The sequence below is a fragment of the Daphnia carinata genome, chromosome 7 (genome assembly GCF_022539665.2).
Source record: "Daphnia carinata strain CSIRO-1 chromosome 7, CSIRO_AGI_Dcar_HiC_V3, whole genome shotgun sequence".
NCBI classification, from domain to species: Eukaryota; Metazoa; Arthropoda; class Branchiopoda; order Diplostraca; family Daphniidae; genus Daphnia; species Daphnia carinata.
This window is the reverse complement of record NC_081337.1, coordinates 4115528-4140547: the sequence shown is the minus strand read 5'-3', so window position 1 is coordinate 4140547 and position 25020 is coordinate 4115528. Positions and strand designations below refer to the sequence as shown.

The 25020-nt window shown below is 39.9% G+C and overlaps 3 protein-coding genes across 4 annotated transcripts; all 3 read left to right on the top strand.

The window, feature by feature from the left end:
- The first annotated feature begins 1389 nt into the window (after positions 1 to 1389).
- On the top strand, positions 1390 to 14674 carry LOC130695629 (acid sphingomyelinase-like phosphodiesterase 3b). Its single transcript, XM_057518794.2, has 10 exons — positions 1390 to 1605; positions 8993 to 9243; positions 10394 to 10456; positions 10768 to 10957; positions 11285 to 11409; positions 12008 to 12133; positions 12258 to 12430; positions 12650 to 12839; positions 13266 to 13390; positions 13580 to 14674. Exons 2-10 carry the CDS (start codon positions 9159 to 9161, stop codon positions 13997 to 13999), a joined length of 1497 nt encoding a protein of 498 aa, XP_057374777.1. The 5' UTR covers positions 1390 to 1605; positions 8993 to 9158; the 3' UTR covers positions 14000 to 14674.
- Positions 14675 to 15465: 791 nt separating this feature from the next.
- LOC130695652 (coiled-coil domain-containing protein 25-like) lies at positions 15466 to 16604 on the top strand. The gene is made up of 5 exons (XM_057518818.2): positions 15466 to 15630; positions 15694 to 15785; positions 15857 to 16036; positions 16103 to 16305; positions 16361 to 16604. The coding sequence occupies exons 1-5, from the start codon at positions 15558 to 15560 to the stop codon at positions 16440 to 16442; spliced, it is 630 nt and encodes a 209-aa protein (XP_057374801.1). The 5' UTR covers positions 15466 to 15557; the 3' UTR covers positions 16443 to 16604.
- Positions 16605 to 17109: 505 nt separating this feature from the next.
- Positions 17110 to 19813, top strand: LOC130695623 (trafficking protein particle complex subunit 12-like). 2 transcript variants are annotated; one of them, XM_057518785.2, is made up of 7 exons: positions 17110 to 17186; positions 17392 to 18249; positions 18318 to 18437; positions 18519 to 18629; positions 18696 to 19085; positions 19145 to 19432; positions 19545 to 19813. In XM_057518785.2, the coding sequence occupies exons 2-7, from the start codon at positions 17434 to 17436 to the stop codon at positions 19791 to 19793; spliced, it is 1974 nt and encodes a 657-aa protein (XP_057374768.1). In that variant the 5' UTR covers positions 17110 to 17186; positions 17392 to 17433; the 3' UTR covers positions 19794 to 19813. The 2 variants fall into 2 exon arrangements, with proteins under 2 accessions (XP_057374768.1, XP_057374769.1); XM_057518786.2 differs by having other exon boundaries at positions 17125 to 17235.
- The last annotated feature ends 5207 nt before the right edge of the window (positions 19814 to 25020 follow it).

The following is a 25020-nucleotide window of genomic DNA, read 5'->3' as shown; positions in this document are numbered from 1 at the left end:
GTGCGAGATTTTCAATAAAGTATCAGGAGAGAACGGACGTTCCGCCTTTGTTATTAGTACTCGTACAATATGTATAGGGCCTATTGTTGGCTGAAAGTCAACGCAATTACAGCGCAATGGAGAAAGAAAGCTCGGCTTGATTAACGGAAATTTAATTAATCTTATACATATTCTATATTTTAAGATAGTGCCTAAATTGGCAACTATGCTCCCATTCTATATGTCTTTATTGAATAGCCATTCTTGCCATTGCGTCTCTCAAACACATGACCGTGCGGCTAAAATGCAGTTGTGTGGCGTCTGTTTTGCGTGTCGGTACGCAGTGAGAGCCTACTCGGAAGAGGTTTTACGACTTTTGATATATATAAGAAGACATACCGTGTATGACGAGTAACGTCATACGTGGTTATGTCCTATACCACGCCTTGCCTTTGTTCCCGTCTCTAACGTTGGATGCATTAAAGCTCGTTCCACTGCCATGCGAGCCTGTTGGCGTACATACCGATGCGCCTCGAAGAAAAGCTCATCGTATACGCAACAAAAAAGGGGTTAAATCCCGCAGTGTATAACTGGGTTATGTCTACATTTATTCTTCACATACGAGGATGTAGCATATAATAGGATCGTCATTCTACTTTTCACCGTAACACGTAACACTTGGCTGAGCGATGAAAAAGCGTGCTCCAAGTATAATGCAGTTGGTTTTACATGGCCGTGTTAGTCTATGCTATGCGCACTAATGACACGTTTGCCGTGCGCAATGTTAGCAAATTAAATTGTTAAGAGACAGTATTTTCGTCTCACTCGATCCAAGTGAAAAATAATAACGTGCAAAAAAAAAAAAATAAAATATAAAACTTCGAGTCCTCGAAACTTAGAAGCTTACACGGAACCGTGGTACGGAACGCGGACCTTTTCCATTGCCGACGAGACACGAATAATTTTAGATGACAAATAGTTTACTTTCACACAGGAATTCGGGAATGAACATAAGCATGCGGATTGTGAAAAGTCTTATTGTACTCAATGATGAATAGCGGAATAAAAGGCGAAAAAAAAACACGAACGAATTTAGCGTTAAAAAGAATCGATCTTCGTAAGGCGCAGGCGTTTGGCACGACACGGCCGCCATCAAAAGAGGTGGGAGAGGGGGGCTTTTGCATTGCCAACTCCACCCAGAGGACCCCCCCCCCCATCTCCACCCTCACCTTACCCCGTTTTTTTCCCAAAACATACACACACACACACAGGGCAGGGTTGGACATTTACCCAACGACGACGCCACCAGTGTACTACATTGAAGAAGCCCTCGATCTGCTTTAGGAGCCTTTGCATTCAGTGGCCCGGCTCTCGGCTGTTGGATAAGACGTTTCTTTTATTTTCTCAGTTTGCATCACGAAATTTCAGTAGCAACTTCTTCCTCTTCTTTCTTCCTCTTCCCTGTCAATCGCCAGACTTTGTTTCGTTTTAACTGCGCCTCTGTGTGGATGACTATGAGGCCGTACTTGGAATTATTTGAAACATTGCGGTGATAGAACAACATCATCTGTAAAAACTATGCATCGCAAATTCCAGACGACTCTCGACACGCTTGGTGCCATCACGGTAATCTATTTTTATTTTATTTTTTACCGTAAAACTGATCCGCTTCGATTGTTCTGAATAATCTCCTCCATCTCTTGCGTGAAAAAAAAAAGAAGAAAAATAGGACGAGCCGCCGGCGCGTCTTTTGCGTGCCGCGCCCTCTTATGTCGGCGTCTGTTATTTATTTTTTCTTTTTCTTTTAGACATATAAGCTTCAAGGGCGGGATAAATGTATAGCCCATCACACCGCAACATCTAACGCATATGCCATTTTGTTCCATCGTTAGTTGCACACTCGATAAAAAAAAAGGGGGAACGCCAAAGAAGAATAGAATGCAAGTTAGATGGGTGTTAAAAATAGACTGAAAAAGAAGCGCATCGATTTGGGTGCCCTCGCTTTTGAGTCTTAGTTCTGCGGGTTTTCTTCTTCGTCTTCTTCTTCTTCTTCTTTTTTTTTGCTACTCTTATTCTTTTGCGGACAGAGTGGTGGAAAGAGGGGTTTGGCCTGCCTTAGCTAATGTAATCGATTGCGGTCCAAGATTCGGCACCGCCAGACCTAGAAAGGCCGTGTTTTTCTTTTCTCTTTCTCTCTCTCTCTTCGTCTCGTTCTCATCGCCACTGTGCAAATTGGCTCACGCTTCTTTATTCTTTAATTCGCTTTCTGGCGTGGCGAGAAAAAGGAAATCAATGATGAAGTGGTCTGCATAAATATACGTAGCCACTTGGGTCTCGGCTGATGCTTTTTTTCTGTTTCTTACCTCTTTCCTTTCTTCTCGGCTTATCTTTTTGAATTTCCTGGGAAATTCTTTATCCTAGCAACAGTGGCAAAAAGCCGTGACGATAAGCAAAGGTGCCTTTTGTTCTGCAAGTGCTGTACAATCTCATTTGATCGATGGTATTGACTAACTGTCTTTGCTGTTGGACGTTGGCCGACCTCGGACCTCCAACGTTCCGTGTTCTAACTAGTCGCCTGCCTTTTTTTTTTTTTATTTAAATTAGAGCAAAGTGACGCGACGTATATTTCCCTAATAGCTTTTGCGATGAAAAGAATATTTAGTTATTGCTGCTTCGTTTTTTTTTTTTAAAGAAGAGGGGCTCGTTGCAATAACTTTGTTACCTGACTTCTATAGCGTTCTGTATACATCAGTCGGATAATATTTAAAAATGAAAAGAAAACGAAGAGAATCAATAACTAGAGTTAAGCTTCTTTTTATCCTTTATCTGCGTTTTTTTTTTAACTTCCGTGCTCCTGACACGTGAAAATGAAAGCCTCAAAGGAGTTTTTCTTAGCTTCACCTAGCCTGCTGGTGATAGGAATTTTTTTTTTCTATTTAATAAGTCGTTTGCTTGCCATCTAAATTCCAATTCTTCTGCTTTCATCTGGCTGTGTGACGTCCTTAGTTTCACAGTCATCGCCCGTGTTCTCTTTTTAGCTTATTGGATTATTGATTTAGTTGTTCTTTTGTCCATTTTCGGGAACCACATCGATCCTCTAGCCACTATTAGCATTCTAGCTGCTACAACTATCGTATTCGAACAGGGAAAAAAAAAGAAGGGACAGGCATATGTCGGTATTACTAGCCGATCTTATAGCCCCCTATTGTGAGCGATTGAATCACGGCACGATCATTGTGGTCTACATCGGCATTCTATGGAATTTGAAAAAAAAAAACATTTCAAAACATTCCGAAACTCACTGCTACAGACTTTGAAAACCTGATTATCAATAGCCGACATGAACTCTGTAGCCCTTTTTTCCCCCCATTTTTCTATTTCCGTCTAAAAAAAAAGTTGAGCTCGTTTCTTCCTCGCGGGATTTATTTTTTATTATGGCCACTCGCGTTTCGTAGTCATAGATAGACGCAGACATGTATATGTATATAGTGTACACTGGCGAAGAAAGAGAAATAACTAAATGGGTTCGATGGTGCATTTCGGCTGAATAGAAAAGGAAATGGCTGTAATCGAGTAGTATGGTGCATGCCACTGCTGCGTCCAAGCATGACGTCTCTACGTGTGAAACAGCCATAGCCCAGCATCAGCCAATATTTTATCACGCAGTATAACCTCGCAGTGGCGCACAATATGAGTCCCCCCAGCCCATACCCTTTCGCCAAACTGTTCAGAAAGTATATTAAAGAAAATATACAGTAGATTCGATCATCTTTTTCGTTTTCTCCGTGAGTGCTGATGTCTCAGCGTTCACGTTATATTTCTCTTATTTATTTTTTTGGGGGGTCCACTCATCCAACGTGGCACGTCATTGGCTTCTGTTTTTGGTGACTAAGAGACAGATTTAATCATCGTTTTGATTAGCTTGCCAGGGGGGGGGGGGGTTCGGCCCTTCTTGTTATTATCCTCATTTTTTTTTCCTCTCCTTGTTTTTCGCAAAGAAAAAAAACAAACAAAACCAACGTAAGTCAAGTTGCAGCATCTCCGGGAATAGACAGGGACGAGTGCACGCTAAGCAGTTCTTTTTTTCTATGGCCTTCGTGCAAGGCTGCTAGTGTTTTGACTACGAATGTCAAGTATGTAACGAAATGCATGCCAGCAATTGAGTATAAATCCAAGACAACAGGAGACAGAGTGGATAAGCGATCTCGGTGTTGGATTCAGGCCACATTTCTATTTTCCTCCTAGTGATGGATCATCTGTCTTTCGGTCTGTCACGTATATAAGGTGGCCTATAGGCTATTCGGCCTGTTCACTCATTTGAAATATGGCCGTTCTTTTTACTGGATGCATCTTTTGAATCAATCGAAAAAGACTTTAGACGTGAAAATCCCTTGTATTGAGGCGATGCAAACAAAAGTATACGACAACGTATGGCTCTACACGACCGCACGTCTGTTCTCACAATATCTCCCGAGTCTGTGTTCGTCGATAAAAGGAGCGATAGCAGCCCCCGCATTTTCCAATTTTGATGCGCCAATCATTCATTGTATATATTTCTACTGTCGTTCGTGTTGACAGAGAGTCGACATCGTCAGACACGATCGTTAATAAACACAGAGAAAGCCATTGCTTTTTGACAGCGATCTCGAAAATGCCGAGGGTGACAGGGTTCGGTTGCGTTACAAGTAAAAGAAGAGAAAGCTGTGCATACAAAAGCGGTTGGTGCGACATGGCAAATTATCAATAACTCAAGGTTACATCAGGGTAACGCTGCAACTTAAAATAATCATCAAATAGGATTTGAAAGCACAAGTTTTTCCGAGAAGAAAAGTTGTGTTTTAATCCCCTTTTATAAGCTCTACTGACTCCATCTTCCCACGGCGGGGATAAATTTGGCGGGCCCATAAATTTGAGAGCTGTCAGAACAAACAATTACGTCTAATATCGGTGGGCAAGGAGCTATACATATAGAGGAGGTAGGGCGCAATTGGAACAATCAAAAAATTTGAAATAACGGGAATTAGGGTTCTACATTTTTAGAAAAAATTGGAGGCTTTAGACTCCAATTTTCGAGTTATCCCTGAAATATTGACACGTAGGAGAAATTCCTTCAAACAGAAGAATATAAACTTCTGAGAGCTGTCAGAACAAACAATTACGTCTAATATCGGTGGGCAAGGAGCTATACATATACATCTGACACTGTCTAAACACACAGAAGTATTCTTAAGTGTATATCCAATAGGCAGAAGCAATATAGAGTGTAATCAGGACGCAGGGACGAGCTTAGTTGTAGGTTAAGCGTCTTTCTTTTGTTTTTTGTTTTTTTTGTCCTGATAGGACCTGGTCGCAAGTCGAGCCCTTTGTTTCGAAGCAGCTAATAAACCTGTTCGTCGTGTCTTCCTTTGTCTCTTTGTTTTCGTCTGTTATCTGGCGACCAAATCTTTAGATGGTGGACTGAGAAGAAGAAGACGAACGAGTAGTAATGAGATTGTTATCTCGATTTAAAAGAAAAGCCAATGACGAAACAAGAAACGGGCTAGGAAAGAAAAAAAAATCGGGCATGGATTGTATGCAGCCAAATAGCTAATATATATGCCTTGGCGTGATTGACTTCGAGTTCTTATCTTTAACGTATAGGAGATTAACAGCCCCAAATAAAAGGACGGTGAGTCAATGTTAGGCAATGCGACTTCATACAAGTAATCAACCAAAGGTTTGCCGTGCAACGTATAATTGTATATCTTAGCGATATATCCTTGTCGTGAGCTCATTGATCACGTAATGAATTCGGATTAAGAATCGATCGTTCGAGTGTAACATATTCTATTTTTATAGGTCACCGTTGTGACTTGGAAGTAAGACAGTTTTCTAAGTCGCCATGCGATTAATTTTATAATTAAAAATCGAAGAACGGGCACACGACCCATGGTTCTTTAAATGATAACGGAGGTTATGGTTAAGTTTATCTGCCAAAAATCGAAAAAAGAAAATGTAAAACTTGCCTCAGTCATTCTGCCGTGTGCTCTTTTGAAATTTCGGTATCTTACATCATGAAGTTTTCCTGTTTTAATCGTTTAGCCAAGTCCAGTGAGTTGAGCATTCGCGATGATTGCAAATATAAGCGGATTATTAGTATATTGCCTCTGGATACTCTACACTAAACAGATTACCTTGGTTCAAAAGAAACGGTTGAACGAAACTATCTTAAGATTATTTGCGTAAAATTTATAAAGCTTTAGATTTGCATAAGTTTTTAAACATCCTTTTGTAGGCAGCTACACGGTTGGGTGGTTCACGTAACGAAAAGGAAACTCGGAAGGAGGCTTGTTAAGTAATGAGGACCTTATAATTGTAATGTCGATTCCTAAATTTTTTAAACATAAAAGAGACTAATAGAAATTCATGGACCAAAGGGAAATAAAATTTAATCCAAATACAAGCCCAATTTAAAATCACTCTTAATTTTCGTGATTCTCGTTCAAAGCTAGATACATAGTTTTAGCTATGTTTGTGAAAGAAAAAAAAATCCTGAAAAAGTCGGACTTATTTTTACGTCGAATTTTTACACGAAAAATTTATTTAGTTAAAAAACTATATACCCAGTGTAAAAAAAAAGCTTGTTTCTCATGATTCTCGTTCAATTTTCAATCGAAATCATGTATTTAAAACTATATTTAAAATTTTGCCAAAAATGAAAAAGTGGGAAGGCTATAGCCTTCTCATTTTTGTCAAAATCGGCAAAAATGGATGTCTCTATGGAATTTGATAAAAATCACGCATAATAACGCGAAATGTAACGCTGATTTCGAAAAATGCATTTGTTTTCTTGTCAAACTTATCGTTTTTGAAATAAACGGAAAAAAGAGGCTGCAATGCAAAAATTTGTCCCCTTCATTTTTCCCACCTATTTCAAAAACTATAAGCCCAACCTAAAAATAAACTTGATTTTCGTGATTCTCGTTCAATTTTGAATCTAGATCACATGGTTTTACTATGTTAGTGAAAGAAAAAAGAACCTGAAAAAGTCGGGCTTATTTTTGTCGGGCTTATTTTTAAATCGAATTTTTACATGAAAAAATTCGTTTATTTCATTTATTTCAAAAACTATATACCCAGTATTAAAAAAAATTGCTTTTCATGATCCTCGTTCATTTTTAAATTGAAATAATGTATATTGAACTATATTTAAAATTTTGCTAAAAATGAAAAAGCGGGAAGGCGGCCTTCTCATTTGTGTCAAAACCGGCAAAAATGGACATCTCCCGGAATCTGATGAAACTCACCTGTTATATTGCAAAATGTAATGCGATGTATAAGAAAGAAAATTTCATCATTGAGATCGCATGGCTACATGCTAAATTTAGAAGCATTCAAGAGAATTTAGATTGACTGATTTTGCGCAGTGCATATAGGCTTTCCTTTCAATGCAAACAATCCAGCGACTAAACTTTTATTATACACTTATGAGCCTTCGTGGATCACAATTGTTTGCCACCTTGGCTTGAAAATGGCGGAACAATTCACATAACAAAAAACGATGCTAAATTGCGTTGACTGTCTCACTGGCAATGGGCGACATATATCGTCCCGGTATTCAGAATTCGATTTGATCTTATTCGGGACAAGAAGAGTTTGTGGACTGCAATACTAATAAATAATCTAAAAGAAAAAAGCCATATACCGTATATATTCCATAAAAGCTCAAAAACTCGAGTGCTTGTACTTAAGCTATAGTTTGCACGTATGCTGTACATATACAGTATGTGAAAATCCCCTAGTAGCGCGCCACACGACCGCTGCACTCCTGTGCGTGAGCGTGACGAGACGGTATGTTATGGGATTATGGAAAGTCCGTTCCAATAGCAAAACCAGAAACAGCGGTACTTGAGTTACAAGAAATGGGTGAAACTGGCCCACGCCAGTAGAGTAATAGAAGCCACGCCTATTTTATTTATTGATCCACTGCCTGTGCCCGTGCCTTGCTAGATAGACCTACAACCCTACATATGACACGGTGGCAGAAGGGCACAATCATTCTTCCACAAATTTCTCTCGCTATCTCTGGCCGTATGTTTGGACCTCATATTGTCTATTTTGAATTTATTTTTGTCTTTTTTTTAACACGGTCAGGTTCGAGCTGTTTATTTGTTAGCATAGCTCTCGTCTTCAATCGCTGTCCAATGCTCCAATTTGAATTTCAAAGATGACCACAGCTGCAGTTGTGTACTATTGCAACACATGGACGCATGCAATGGCGTGAAGCTGCCTGCGATATTTGTATAGACGTGGTTTCCAGCGAAATCCATATGAAAAACGCGCCCTGTCGCCGTGTGTATAGATACAGGGGAGTGTATTCCGGATGTTGTTTATCCGCCCAACTGCCACCGTGATGGATGGATTGGTATTGGTGACGAAGCAGAACAACAACTGCAATCTACCAGACAAAAGAAGATCCTATTCATTTGTTTACACCTCCAGCCGAACAGACAATATAGTGATACTTAAACCACAATCCCTTTTCTTTTTTTGGTATGATAGGACACCATATGTAAATGGTCTAGCCAGCGGAACATAATAACAAATATATCTCCAAGGGGGTTATTATTTACGGGTGTGTTGGGGCCATTTCGGGTGTGGTTTTTCACGCAGAATGGTGTCCTTAAACATATTTATGAGCCCATGTAGATATCATACAGTCAGCTCGAGTCCGTCTCTTGTTATAGTTCATAAATTTCACGTACAGTTTCGAATGTTTTTCTTTTTTTTTCATATAAAACAATTGGTTTAGACAACGTAAACTATTGTAGTTATAAAACGCGTAAAGATGAGTGTTCATAACTGCATGTCGTTCAGGTACATCGTTGGTCATACAGACAATCCGAGTCGAAATAATTTTGATCCGAAAATGCCTTTACGTATTTCATTCTTCGTAGTCTAACAAAAGTAGCTTATTTTATTCTAATGTTTTCTCGTCTTTGTTTTTGTCTTTTTTCTTTTCTGAATTCTACAGAAAAGGAAGACTGACAACTGAGCCTGGCGTCGATTGACAGTGACCTTTCCTGTACGCGATTGACTCGAAATAGAAGAGAGAAACCCTAAAGAAAGCTGGACGAGAAAAGCCAAGAAAGAAGAAGAAAGAAGAATACAAAGAAGACAATACAACGCTTCTTTTTGCTATGGCTTTGCTGCGACTGGCCACTACCTTATTCGGCTTGGTCGTGATTATCGGCCATCTGATTCCAACCGCACGAGCCGGCATTGGTGAGTGATCTAGCTTTCATTTTTCCGGCATTGTCGATATCGAATAGAGCTCCAGTTCTTAGCGGAGACTTTAGCGGAAAGGTTAGTCGCAATGAGCGATCAACGTGAAAATCAAACGCCAATACAGGCAAACGAAAATAAGTTCATATCTAAAATCTATAAAGACCCGCAATTCGCCTTAGCCAGCGTATTGATCGGGAACGAGTGTCCAGTGGGCGGTCATATTGGGCACAGATGTGAAAGAGAAATTTCATCCAGCATGTGCTTCGCACAGCTTCTTCTTTTCTTATACGTATTAAGAAATAATAATTTCTATTGCTGGTTGCGGGAAGGTCAAACTCAAACGGTAAAAAGAAATCCGTGAGGGGGATAAGGTGAATATTATCAATAGTTTTATGTTTTGTTAAACTATCGGGCCTAAGCTTTTCCATTACGTTTTAGGTAGGCCCTTGTGTTCCGCAAAAAAATCGATGGTCCTTTCTTCCAAGTTCTGTGTAAAACCCACTAACATTTTCCTTGTGTAATGTAAGCCCTGATTTTAGTCTGACGATAGGGGTAATCACTGTGAACAAGGACATTCCTCTTTGTCGTCGTACCACTGTCAGAAAAATGAACTTTTGGTCGGTGGCATGTCTGATGGGCGAACTCATGAACTTTGATTTTAAATGCCGTGTCTAGTCAAACGGAAATTTAATAAAGACCGATTCCAAATATTGTCGAAAGGGGAAAATTCATGACGTAAAGGCTTACAAGGAAAGGGCACGGAATGCTATGCGTTGATTTACACAACAATTCCTTATTTAGAAAACAAACGAGATCTCTTTGTTGATTCAGTTTATTTTAGCTCTTTGGTAGCGCTCGTATAAAAAGGAGCGTTTGGACGTCTTGCGCATTCAATTCTTTTAAAAACAAATTCAATGCTCAAGGGGGTGATGGGACCTCCTTGACCCCTCTGCACCAGAGTAATTTCACACACCATCGAGCATATCAAGATGTCAGACTTGGATGAACATAATTGACAGGCTTCAAGTAGTGCGCAAATTGTTTCTGATAAATCTTGCGAACGCTTGATCGTTAAAGAGAGAAGTGCAAATTTGTTTTTATTTTTAATTTGTCTAATGTACATCATTCACTATTTTTTTAATTGTAGGCTACTTTTGGCATGTGACTGATTTCCACTATGATGCGAATTTGACCGGGGCTGGAGATGGAAGTAAGTCTGTTGTCAGTTCAGTTACTATTTGCATTGAATGCTGTAAAGGCAACAGATTTCTTTAATTTTTCTAATGTAATTATTCGAATTGTGGCGTTAAGTCACGAAAAATGAATCTTTTAAAGAATTCGTATGGAAAAAAAATTGTTCTTAAGAATAAACAGTCGCAAATCAATTATATATTTAACGCTGATATTCAAAGATTTTCTAGAACGGATGGCATTGAATTGCTTAAATTTATCATCTGCTTTATTGCGTTTATTTCTTTTGCTATCATATACCTTAATTGCATTTCTGATTGTTTTTTTTAGGTTGTGGGAACGGACTTAATAAAAAAAACGGACTTGTTGGAAACAGCAATAACCAAGGGCACCAAAATCAGCATGGCGTCGAACGATTCGGCAGCTATCGATGCGATTCAACGTGGCAACTGGTGGTCAGCGCCGTGCAAGCCATGAAGTCCATCACCGGAGAGGATATTGAATTCCTCCTCTGGACCGGGTATATATTTTTCCGAGAATCCCGCTACTATATTGCACTTGCATTTCTTTGAATAACAAAGGACGAATAACTGATATTATAATCATAGTTTTGGGGTAGCAGACTAGATGACCCTACTACTGAACTTGTGATTTCGGGCCGCACTTTCAGTTAGGCTATGCACGCAGATGATGCGCTTAATTATGAATTTGGTATCGTATCATGGCGAACAAGCATCAAATTAGGCTAATGTAGCGCAAGCCTAATGAATGTTTTTGATTGACAGCCACTAGCTTCGTTTATGAAGAGCAATGATTTCAACTGGTGCAATGAATTTGATTGTTATAGGGACTCGGCTGCAAGATGGATGGCAGCACCAGGTGACGATGGAAAGAGCCGAGTTCACGATGCAGTCAGCGCCGTAAGTCTTCTAATTCGGCGCTACTTCCCCGGCACAGCCGTTTATCCCGTTGGTCAGTTGATTTCACGTTCTTTCTTTTTTTTTTCATTAACTCCTTATATATTTTGCTATTAATTGTGGGGTTTAATCATTTAACGGTTTATCTTTACAAGAGTGAAATCAATCAGTTCAATTTTTTAAAATGGGAAAGGCTCTATTCTGGAATTCGTTAATGTTTCTGATGATCCACTAATCGTTTATAAGTCAAAGTTGAGACCCGTGATTAACGCAATGCTAAAAATGGACCAATTTAACCCAAAGGATACTAACTTTCTCCTCTCTCAATTCATTTGCTATTAATTTTCGCGACGATTCCCAGCCGATTCTGATACATTACTATAGCTCTAGCCCTCCTCTGTCATTTTGTCAACTCACATCAGGGTTCGGAATTAATCGGGAGGGTCATCGCAATAGAGCTTTCGTTCCTTTGGATAGAAGGGTTTAAAGAAGTAGAGAAAGTTGAGAATGTGGAATTTCTGTTCTGTTCACTCCGCAATCACTTATCTCCGAGTCAGTGGGTCTAAAAATTGTAAATGATGTCCGTGATTGCACTTTTGCAGTTAAACTTTCTTATTTTCTATATGATTTAACACAACTCTATCATTTAATAGTTGGGGGAGCAGACGTTTGGCCGAGGGGTCAAACATCTTTTGGCAACATAGCACAGCCCTATCACGAATTGGCAAATTTATGGCGAGCTTGGCTTCCACCAGAGGCAGAGGCAACCTTCAAGAAAGGTAAACGTAGAGCTTTAACATACACGCTGTACACTTTACATTGCAAATACTACTATACGTACATTTTGTTCCTATGACTTCTTTGTTGCAAATTATTCATTGTGGTTTGTTTTTCGATGTTTAGGAGGTTACTACGTCATCGAACAGGCACGTTTACAATTGCATTTGATAGCACTCAACACTAATTACTATTCGGAAGTCAATCACGCTACGGCCGAAAATGACGACATGGATCCAGGTGGGCAATTTGCCTGGTTTGAATCCATTCTCTTGAAGGCACGGCGAAGAAGAGGAACGGTAAGTTTCGAAACTGTATATAGTACTTTTATTTTATCTACATACAGACTTTTAGCAGCAGTTACCAACAGTTATTTTCCTATCAACCGCATTTACAATTCTCCCCATCTCTTGATAATAATAAAAAATAAAAATAAATAACATAGCGACCGTGTTTGATTGCTGTTGTAGAAATTCACCTAAGATGACTAACTGTTTCCTGTACATTTTATTGCCAAGGTTTACATTTTCGGACACGTACCACCAGGCATTTATGAGCGACATTACAGCCGCCAGGCTCTTCACTGGTTCCAAGATCGTTTCAACCGAAGATATCTGAACATGGTGCAAAGCTATTCCGATGTAATTGCCGGCCAGTTTTTCGGACATGCCCATACGGACAGCTTTCGCGTGATATACGACGACAACGGTCAGTGTTATACGATATACTCTCAAGAATAAGACCGTCCTTCCATCCTTCCAAAAGAAATGTTTTCTCATTAGGTTGTTCAAAATTGATTTCCACGTTCAATAGTTTAGTCCGACATAAACGTGTCGGCTGAAAACGTTGTACCGATATTAATTAATCCAATAATAGGCCATCTACGCATTGTGCGTAACTGCTAAACCAGGAGGCACTTGTGCCTCCTAAATGCTTCAATTGAAGCATGGTTTTAGATAAACATGTATAGCATCGAAAGAAACGGTGTTTTAAATAGAACGAGATAAAAAATTCGAAACATCAGATAAAATTCAAGGGATGTATAGAATGTTATTCCAGCTTCCTTACGTCTTGGCTGAACTTTTAGGATTAGATTTTTGCTTGTTTAACAACTTGTTTTTATCATTTTAATAGGTCGTCCCATATCCTGGATCCTTTTGGCGCCTGCTGTTTCTCCTCGCGAACCTGGATTGGCTGAAGGCACTGGCCCGAACAATCCAGCTATTCGTCTGATCAAGTTTAACACGAACGATGGCCAGGTAACTTGATTTTGAATACAAAAGTTCTTTTAAAATTCTATTCCATAGTCCACAGCCAGCCAAGAAATTATTCTAGTTTGTAAATCATTTGATCCAACTTGCCTGTTTTATGTCACACGGCTCTTTGGGTGACGTATCGATAACACGGGCGTTAACATCCATTTGGTGTTTCTATTTTACCAACCCTAGGTATTGGACTATTCGCAGTACTACTTGAACTTAACTGAAGCAAATGCCATTGGTCGAGCCGAATGGCGTCGTGCATATAATTTCACGCAGCTGTACAACATGCCTGACGTCAACCCGATCGCGCTGCACAACGTGGCGGCTGCTATGCTGACGCATCCGAATGTGTTCCAGAATTACTACACCGTCAACCACATGCTGCGAGACGGTCTACCCTATTGCGGCTCACTCTGCCGACAAGTTCACTTCTGCTCGGCCACGCAAATCGATTATGTTGATTACGACGATTGTATTGTCAGTGCTCTAATGGCCAGCAGTAGAAGCAGAGCAACTAGCTGGAAAAATCATATCGCAACCACCTGCTGGAGACTAATTCTTTTGGTGATCCCTTTTCATTTCGTCCTTGGTAATAAGCAATTATAAGCAGCCGAACTCTGTTAGGGAAAACAAGTTCATCCAATAACTACCTGTTGGAGACTCGTTTAGTGATCCCTTTTGCGTTCACCCTTGATGAGCTAGTGGCAAAAATCTGATACTCTGAAGCCATTAGAACCTACCGGACAACTCGTGGTTCCTTTCTGAAAATTTCAGCTGCACTTTGAAACAGAGCAGCCATTTGCACTAGTACAAGTGGTACAGTGGCCTTGGTGGATAAAAGAGAATTACTTCCACTTTTCTGTAACGCCATACAGAAACAGTGCAATACTAACTTATACAAGTAAACCAGTCACAGAAGTGATTTTTCTGAAAGAGCGTGCTCGTTTGAAGCACACAGAATGTGAAATATAATGCGTGGGCTCCAAAATAGGACCTTTTCGTAATAAAAATCTCTTCGTTTTACATTTAAAATGTCTGTCATTGTTTGAAAGTCGAAAAAAAAATGCATGAATTCTGTTGAAAAACTGGTTTTTGCTTGAATTTTCATTGTTTAATGTTGATCACAAATTGTTTTATATTGCATGTTCATATTTGATTACGGCATATTATTACTTGTATATTGTAAATACATCATGGGAGGAAGCCATTGCCTGACAGGCTGCTTCTCTAATACATAGTATGAAGCAAGGCATTCTTAAATGCACAATGCCATTTACGAATATTTTCTAGTGCCTCCCTACTGCAGTTCTACATTTTTTATACACTGGAATATAGCCCTAAGCTAGTAAATTATTTGTAATGGAAAGGACAACATGTCAGACGATATTATTTCTGCATTTCAAAATACATGTCCGCTTCAACCAGAATTGTTTTAGGAACAATGTGAGAACGAAGAATATCGGAAACAACATTTCCTTCAACGATGTTCTAAAGGAGAGCTGGTTGACTATATCGCTATCATATCACCCTTATCGCCCAGCCTGAATTCTAAACGGTATTCTTTTTTCATCAAATTGATGGGCTTAAAAATAAACTCGACAAATATAACATAAGCCCGACTTTTCCATCAATTTTGCATTTTTCCAAAATCTTAAACTAGCCGCGTTTAAAATAAGAGAAAGCAAAGTGCTGTTAGCGCCCTGTCTTTATTTTTTGTTTTTTAATTTTAATTCAAACACTGTAACGTCAATGAAAAATAAATTTGATTTCCATGATATATATCATTCACTTCTCAATCAAAATCATGTATTTTAAGCAAAATTTGACATTTTGCCAAAAGTGAAAAAGTGGAAATAGTGGCTTTTTCACTTACTTAGAGTTTGGCCTTCCAAATACTTTAAATGGTACAGTGTATAAACGTTTCCGCAAAATTCCCTGAAAACCGCTGGATTCCACGGCAATAAGCTTGTCCCATCCGAGGAAGGACTAGGCCATTCCACACCGTTTTTCCTCGAAATATTAGTATATGGTACGTGTACACGATTTACCACCGCCGGCTGTAGGTAGAGGTCCTCACACGTGTCAGTACCGAGTTGCAATCTCCAATGTGAATGGTTTCGCATTGGCCGTCTCCCATTAGCTGACTGGATTTGAGAGTTTAAAAATGGTTTTCTATTTCGTCAGTACTGCAGTGCAACCGAGTTGTACCTTGTTCATGGGAGAGGAAAAACATGAAAGTAAGAAACACATTATTACTTAATTACATAACAGAAATAATTAATTCTTGCAGTAACAACCAGATGAGGAGTTGATTAAGTGGGGATGGCCTGAAGATGTTTGGTTCCACGTTGATAAACTATCATCTGCCCATGTTTATATAAGGCTCAACAAGGTGAGGTTTTTGTTCGAAAAATTTTATGACCGTGTTCCTTTGACATACATGTTGTTGAATTCAATTTACAGGGTCAGGTCATTGATGATATCCCAGCAGCAATTTTGGAAGATGCAGCACAGTTAGTCAAAGCTAACAGTATTCAAGGAAATAAAATGAACAACATTGAAGTTGTTTATACCCTATGGTCAAACTTGAAGAAGACTCCAGGAATGGAAGTCGGACAAGTTGGATTTCATAGGGAAAAAGAGGTATGCTTTGTGTTTTTGTTCTATGCCTTCCTCAGTCAGGTTTAAAAGAGTGGTTGTTTTTTTTAGGTCCGTAAAATTAGAGTGGAAAAAAGAATCAATGAAATAGTTAATCGCCTCAACAAAACCAAAGTAGAAAGGAAACCAGATTTACGATTTGAAAGGGAACAAAGAGACTGTGCAGAGAGAGAAGACAAAAAAAGGGTTTTGAAAGAACAAAAAGAAAGAGAAAGGGATGAAGAAAAAAGGAAAAAAGAAGAAGCTGAACTGAGGTAGTTTATCTTATACAGTTGATTCAACACATAATTGTAATGTCTCCGCCTTTAGGAGTTATGACCGCTTGTTGAAGCCAACAAACATGAAGACCAATAAAGACGACGATGGAAATGATTCTGATGACTTTATGTAACAAAAACGTCTATGCCGTATGGTGGAATTTTTCGCGTACCCGATCAATTACAGCTGCTTTTCTTACACACAATCCCTGATGCAAGATATGCATCGCGTAAGGCTTGACTTTCCTATTATTGATAAAAAAAAATTGGAAATAAATGGCATTTTTGTCTTGAAACTTGTTTACATAGCTAAACAAAATTTCATGGGAATATGAAATTCACAGACACCGAAGGCAAGGTGAATGAGTGCGAATGCATTATCGTTAAACGTGAGGGCGGTCTTTTTTGTTAAAAAATATGTCGTCAGTCATATAAAAAAAAATTTTAACATTCGTAAAATCAAAGAACCATGTTTCGTTGAATTTCCTATTTTTAACGCCGGCAGATGTGAATTAGGGAACCTTTTGTTTTAAATATCTAAATGTTTGAAAAGGCAACAACACAGTGTGGTTTAGAAAGATTTATTTTCGTGTATTGATTAATTAAAACCAGACACATTAAAGTGCTATTACTCATTCTATTTAATTGCGTTCCGTTATACTCGTTAGTTACGAGGTTGTGTTCGCCGTCAATAAGTTTTCCGCCCCGACAAGCGAATCCCACGAATTAGGTTTTAACAGGGAAACTTTCCGATACTACACTGCTACAAACCGCTGCAAGTGCCACGGTTCCATGAATCCTACTGCTGTCAACTTGTACCAGTGCAACTTGCAGACTGTTTGACGTTCAATAGAATATTGGTTCCCAAATTATACTGTGTAAGTGAATCCTATCGGCTTGGCTCCATTTGATATTTAATTTTTTATCGTAAGTTAAAGCAAATCATTGTTTTGAGCTTCAAAATTATTGTTCCACTTAACGAATATTGTTGTCATCATTTATGACGAATGCATGTGTTTTAGTTTGTAAACAAACTTTGTCACTTAAAAGCATTTTTTAAATCTATCAAAATTCACTTTCTAGGACCACACATTATACAGTGTTAAACTCATATGAGTTTTAGCAATGGCGTCTGGACTTCCAGATGCACTGGAAAGACTGGCTTTGAAAGCAGAACAATCTGAAAATGAACAAGGAACATCATTCAGCAAGTATTTTGGACAACCTGGAAACACCGATGATATTTTTGACACCATTGTTAAACCTTCAAGATTAGCAGATGAAGAACCAAAAATTAACTTTTTTAAAAGCCCAAACTCAACACCCTCAAAAGAAGATGTTCATCAGAACTACCCACCTAAATTTGCATTCAAGAAGGGCGAGAAAGAATCAGAACCCAAGATTTTTTCTTATTTTTCTCAGCCAACAACCACTGCTGGTGAATTGAACACAAATAATGATGCAACAGAATTCTTTGATCAGATGTCACAGCTGGCATCAAAATCACACGAACCTATTGAGATCGCCGGCCCAGGTTTTCGACTCTCGTCGGAGGATATTAACCCCTCAAAGGCGTGTTCGCAAGCCCTACCCGTTACCGAAAGCACTACTATTCCATCTAATCAGAATAGCGAGGCAAGCGTTTCAGCAGACACAGAACACTCATCTCAAGTTTCTTCAACTTCAGCTGCCAATTTAGTAAACAGTAGTCACAATATTTCATCAGTCGGAGCGATACGTGTATTCACACCTCAACCAGTTGTACCCAATTTAGTTAACGAAACTGATCAAACGGTGAAAACTTTGAGCGATTCGCAAGAACGTGCTTCTAACTGGTGGATCCCAAAAGAGCCAGTTCGGCTCTGGCTTCAGTCAACTCGAGCAAATTTTTCAGAAACCTTCCACCCAAGCTGTCCGGGCCTACTTAACAGCATTGAATTGGTATACGAGAATGCGTTTTTAACAAATTATATCCAAAGTTCCGTAAATATTTTTGCATCTTTTTCCAGACTGATCCGATAAAAGATTTACTCCGGCACTTTGATGGCGAAGCGGCGGCTGCTGAGAGACAAACACTAACAGCCGATATGGTCACACAAGACGCTCAAGGTATTCGGGATCTAATCAAGGTACTGTGTTAGAGGAACAATGGATGAGATTGACATGCACAACCATTTTTGTTTTTTGTTTTTTGCAATACCATTTTCCAGGTGGGATGTTACAGGGCGGCAGCAAATTTATGTGGTCGACTATTAACAGCTTGTGGACAAGGATATGGTAAAGCTGGGCAGCCATCAAAGCACACGCCTCACAGTCTAAATGTAAGTCTCACATTACCTCCAACTATAAAACCGTGTTAGTGACGTGACGAATCTTCGGATCCATAGTTGTGGATGACGCGCCTTGCTCTGCTGAAAAAATCCAATCTAGTTGAAATGGCAGTCAACGAACTGGATGCGTTTGGTGACCTCGACTCTCCTGATTTCTACTACGAATATTATCCGGAGCTAAATGACCAGAAAAAACATGGAACTATGGTGCCTTTTACATTTCGTCTGTTAGCGGCCGAGCTTCCAGCCCACCACAATCGCGTCAACGAGGCTCATATGAAGCTCTGTCATTTGTTATCAACTGTCCGACGAATCATACGAGACATTGACCAATTTGCCGCTTTGGACAAGATGAACGAAGTTGAACGACGTGAAGCTGCGAATATGTGGTCTGACAGAGAGACTGCAGTCCTTCAATCCTTGATTACCTGTTCGCTAATGAAAAAGGTTGTCGTTTTACATCATACCGTTAGGAGTGCTACCAATTAACATTTTTCTTTTAAAAGGACTTCCATAACGTGGTTCGGCTGTTCCACAAGCAATTGCATCGTCCTGGACATAAGCCAAATCCCACGCTTTATTCAGCGTTAGGTCGAGTTTATCTGCAAATAGGAGACATACCACTCGCTCAGCAAGCGTTTAATTGCGCAGTAGATTTGCGAGATATCAATAAACCAGGAGATGCTATAGCATCCTTAACTGATGCCGGATTAGTGGCCATCGCCCAAAATGCTTTCTCAGAAGCGCTCGGATATTTCCAACAAGCACTGGCCCTTCAGCCGGACAATCCAGTGGTAACACTTGCATAAAAAATAGACGAAAAAAAAATCGCATACCTTCCAAGGAGCGACTTACAGCTATTTCTGAAATTGATTCTGTTTTTTGCTTTTATGAATTGGTGAACAGCTTGTCAACAACACAGCAGTATGCTTGCTCTACGTGGGTCGCATGCGTGACGGAATGCTCTTACTAGAGGAGAATCTAGGAACGAAGCCTGAGATGATGATCCGTAATGACACCGTCCTGAATGTCTGCACACTGTACGAGCTGGAGAGCTCATTGACGGTGCAGCGCAAGTTGGGCATGCTCCGCCTGGCCTCGAAATGGAAAAACGACGACCTTAACATCGCGTCTTTCAAACTTCAAATCCAATAAAAGGGAAGGAAACTGAGTTATTCTGTGTTATCCGTTGGCATTTTTTGTTCGTTTTAAATCGTTAGATGCATATCTTTTCCGATTTGGTGTAGAATTTTATATTGTTCCTATTTAAGGTTTCAAATATTTGTTTTTTGTGCGTCAATATGCCCCGTACTAAATGTCATCAGCTTTAATCTTTTGTGTTCCATCTTCATTTTCGTTGGCGTCATAGAGAATTGGACGCAGTTTGCCCTACATTGCAAATTCTTTTTCGTTCCATTCGTGCTGCAATAATGACGTTAGTTTGGAGGGAAAGAAAAGCGACCTAAACTGTTGGTTGATAAAATGCTATCATTCTAGAAATTCTCGTTTGCCCATCTTCTTGTTATCAGCTTTTCGGAGAGGGAAAAGGGAACAATTCATGTGAAAAACCGCAAGCAAGTACTTTCACTACTTAGATTACGCGCAATTTTCGCCGAAATCGGCTAATTTCCAGTAAGCTCTGTAATTAGGAATTACGGAGTCCCTTTGGGCAATTTCACGTCACGAACCCGACCCGTGTCAGTTTCTAGCTATCTTGCAATATTTAGGGCGGACGATGGCACGTTTTGACGTACGTACATTTCTTACGCACCGCTTTTCATTTGGTCGATTTAATCTAAGGGCGTGGCCTCTGGCATCATAATCTGCTCACATCAAGATTTTTCCGGTTGCTTCCGTCTTTACGCTAAAGTCCGAATGGTTAGAACTGGAAATGACAAAGGTATATTCGGTACGAGGACTGACGATATAGCAGAAACACATTCCGGAGCGGACGGGATGCTTTTAATTTTTTGAATCGCGTTTCAGTCTTACCATTTTTTTTTATTGATCGATACCTGAAAGCGAGGAAATGCTTGTAGGAATTTCGAACCAACATCAACAAGCAAAGCGGCTAACATTTTTTGCCCGGCAGGTTGGTCGAAAGCTGATTGACATGCTGCAGACGAAATTACAAATGTGAAGCATAGCGAAGAACTCAGAAGACATGATTTTCTCAGAGAATCAGGAAGTCTAGGTCAATTAGAAATGCAAAGAGTATTAAAAGATTCATTTGCAAAGTGGAGTTAGACGGTGAGTTGGAGGGCAAGTTTGCAGGGCAGTAAATTAGATCTCTTGAAACCGGAATGTTCATCTGACGTAAGAATTTCAACTTGTTAAAAGGCAGACAACGACAAAGGTCGTTTTTCATTATACACCAACTTGAAAATAGAAATCTAATGTTTTATTATCGTTTTCAACAGAGTTATTGGTGCCGCTGAAAATGCGTCCCGCTTTTATTGGTAATGTCCTGAAATATACCAAACAAATCGAAGATGGCTGCATATGTGCTGGCGCCGACACGATAAAGGATTGAATAAAAACCTTAAATGTCATGTTAATGCTCACTGGCTTATTTTTTTCACTGTGATGTTTACGTGACCCGCGCTTAAAAAGACGTGAAAAATATATAGGGCTTAAAAGCGTATACCTCCCAGGTACCCTCGTACGCGAAGAGTGGGACAACGTTCAAGAGCGTACAAAGGATATAACGATGTCCAAGTTGGCCAGCTGCCGTCCCAACGGCATCGAAAGAAAAGAGAGAGAGACAAAAACAAACAAAAACAAAAAAAAAATTTACTCGCAAAAGGGAATGTAAGCGATTGAACTCCAAATGGAGCTAGTATGTTGTTAATACGCTTTGCATACACAGGGGGGTATTTTGCATTTTCGTCAAAGGGTCATTCATTCGTTTTCCAAGTAACAACTTGCTTTCACAAAGAACACATTATTGTTTTAGTTGCGTTTTGTTTTATTGTTATTTATTTTTTTTTTTTTTGCATAATTTTCTGTTTTCTCTTTTTTTGGTGTTTTCTTTCAAGATTGCAGCCAGCGCGCGTTCGTTGTCTCTGTAGTGGTTCCGAGAACTGTACAAAGAACAGCATCAATAGTAGCATGTAACGTAGCCCCACTTGAGATCTGTTCTTGAACAGTTCAGTTGCGTACCGACGAAAAACAAGAAGGGGACAGTGGATCATCAACACACATAGATAGCACACGATGACGCAAAAGCGCCACAAATTTAGGGTTGTACGAACGTCACCGGTTGAAAAAAGAATAAATGGGCTGCCAATATTCAGCCTCAACGAACTGAAAAAGTCCTATTTTAAAAACCTGCTGCTCTGTCATTATATTGGCATACCCTCTACGAGTATAAACTTGGGTTCAACAGATAATCCATCCATCATGGTCCCGTTCATGCCGTCCCATTTTGTCTAGTACCAACAGAACATTTATCGTTTTAAAAACATTTGGACTCGCCTATTTCCAGTAAGGCAGTAACCATAAGAAATAGAAGAGTAATCGACTGCCAGCGTATACATACTCTTTAAAAAAAAAAACTAATAATTTTCGGGAGGTGGAGAGTATGGCTGGCTGGGGGTCAACTCGAACTTGTGTTCTGGCAAAAAGGATGCACTTCCCATATTCGGCTCGAAAGCTTCATCACGATCAGCAAAGAAACGTGTCTACGAATAGGGATGTGATTACTACTAAATCACTTCACACTAGCGAACGCTAATTTCGTGTAAATGATAGGTTTATGTCCAACATGGATTTCAAATCACTGAAATCAGTTTTGAAGTTGCGTTTAAATTATTAGTGCACTCACGACCGGTTTGGATAGGCCAACATTTCGAATTGTTTTAAGCCCTTAGATTACGTGACGTTTCAATTTGTAGGTGACAATATTTCCCCCGTTTTCTTACACGATTAACGACGTGGTCCAACGTTGATGACTCGTGCACATGTTTCAGTGGATTTTCGTGGACGTTTCATTGGTTGGCTTTGACATTGCGGTACCGACACACATCTGACTGCTTTTAAAAGTTTGTTTCGTGATGTGCAAAAGAGATGGCCGCATATACACAGCTGGATTACAAGCCGCCTGTCAGTGCTGTTGTTTGTGTATTTGGAGAAACGGAAACGAAGCTCATCTTCGTGCTTGTGGGTATTATATTTTCCGTTTGAACTTTTACCTCTTACTGTCTTTCACGAGCCTGGGCTTTAGTCCCTCCTCATATGTTTTGGTGTTTGCGTGTGGAGCGTGATTGATTGCGTGCGGCTGGTGGCGACTGCTGTTCAAAAACGTACCGGGTACAACGGTCTTCGCTTTCCAGTTCTGAGATCACAAGCGGCCAGTCAATGCATCTGACAGCCTTGTCGCGGTTGTTTTGCTAATGAGAAACTAGCCCTTTTCCATAACGTTTCTCGTAGTTAATTTATTCTTGGCCTATACCTTTCTATCTTTGCCTTTGGGCCCCCATTCCATTTCCGTAATTCACAGCATTAGGAATTCGATGAAACGACATCAATCAAATGTTGAAGTTTGAAAGAAAAAAAGAAAGGGGAAGATGCACCCATGTAACGTATAGGAAGTTGATGACGGTAGTATAGAGACACACATTTTTTTTTTTTGCGGAGTTGAACTCGACTAGTGAGCGACATATAGACGTTGTAGTTGTAGCAGCTCATTAACGAACTTTGTAGGGATCGATTAAATTTTGTTTTCTTTTTGCGATGGCCTAGGTGTGTCGTCTGGCAAGTACACCACTCGGGTATAACCCAAATGCATTGAAGTTCGTGTACGCCTACGTCCTCGTAGCACAGCAGCTTGTGATGAACTACCACGTGTTTTAATTAATCAATAAAATTATGGGTTTGCAAAGCTGTTAAATATTTATAATATTCGCTACGTTGATGGTGATGAACCCAAAGCCAAGGACGTTAAATCATGTCTAGCCTACGTTCCGTTATGGAATAACAAATGGAAAACATAGAAATCGCGTCCACACGTGTTTCTCATATTTTTTTTACGCAAATAGCAAATCAAAACAAAATGAAAATGAAGGGAAGTCTGGCTGATGTTAAAAACTGGACGCAAGACGACGAGGCGAAGAATCGTGCAATTTTGAATGCTGCTGCCTTTGATAATGATGGGTTTGCTTCTGGCTTTTGTTGCGTGTGTCTATGGATGTGCTTCTGTTCTGTGTGTGTGTGTGTGTGTGTGTGCAAAACTTTATTGGTCACCGGCGGGCACGGCAGATTTAGGACATGTTTCTTCCCCTCATTACTGCACCATCATCAAGCACGCGGCTGGCATCACGCAACATCTCGTCAGAGTTTTGGCCTGCCCCAAATGGCGTCGAACAACTGAGCAGCACGAACCGAGAAAGGGAAGAACGGCAGGGAAGGTCTTCAAAACGAGTAGAAGAAAAAAGAATAAAAAAAAAATTTAAACGAGAAAAATGGGAAAAACCGCAAGACTGCGGGTGCAACGTTCTCTGCACACAGCGACGAGGTCTTATAGATTTCAAGGTGCACCTCTGTGCTTCGACACGCCTACAGCCGAACTTTGACTCTCTTGAATAGAAAATTCTATTTTGGTCATCTGTCTCTATCACTTAACGCTGCATATTGCATTTTGGCCTTATTTCATTTGAAGCTCGTCGTGATTTTAAGCATTCAAGTGCGTCACAGGTACTTTTAACGGAAGATAATAAATGAAGCAAAACATATGCCAAAAAAAAAAAAAGAATGGACATTAAGATCGTCATCAAATATAAATAGGGGTGCGCGCGTATCACGAAAAGGAGTCATTTCATTTGACTGTACAACAGTTTGAGGCGCAGTGGGGATCGTGAACGACGTGGACAAGTCTCGTGGGTGTATCTGGAGTGAAAGCACTTGGCGGCCCGTCTTGATCCGCAAAAAGCTATATGGAGAGCAACGTAAAAAGATACCGCCAACGTTTTTTTAACCCTGGGTCATCTTGACGCAGTTGGCCGCCTGATTCTTTCACATCGCTAGGACCAACCCACTTTCTTTTTTTTTTTTTTTTATATTCTTCATTGCTTTTCTTCATTGCCAACAGCTGACAGGTCGAAGGCAAAACAAAAAAAAAGGGGGAGTCCAGCGAAAAATTCCACTCTCGCTGGGAGCCCCCTTTTTTTTTTCACGCACCGGTGCTGTATATACCTTGTTTTTACTAAGAACAGCAAGCGGAACAAAACAACAGTGGGTAGTAGTATGTATAGACAGACACATACATGGAAGCGTATATGAACATTGGTCGCAACGAGGCTCGTCTGCAGTCTCATTCGGGGTCCCGAACGAAGATCGTGTTGCGCGCATCTCTCTCCCCCTTCGTACGCGTATTTTGCCTGCG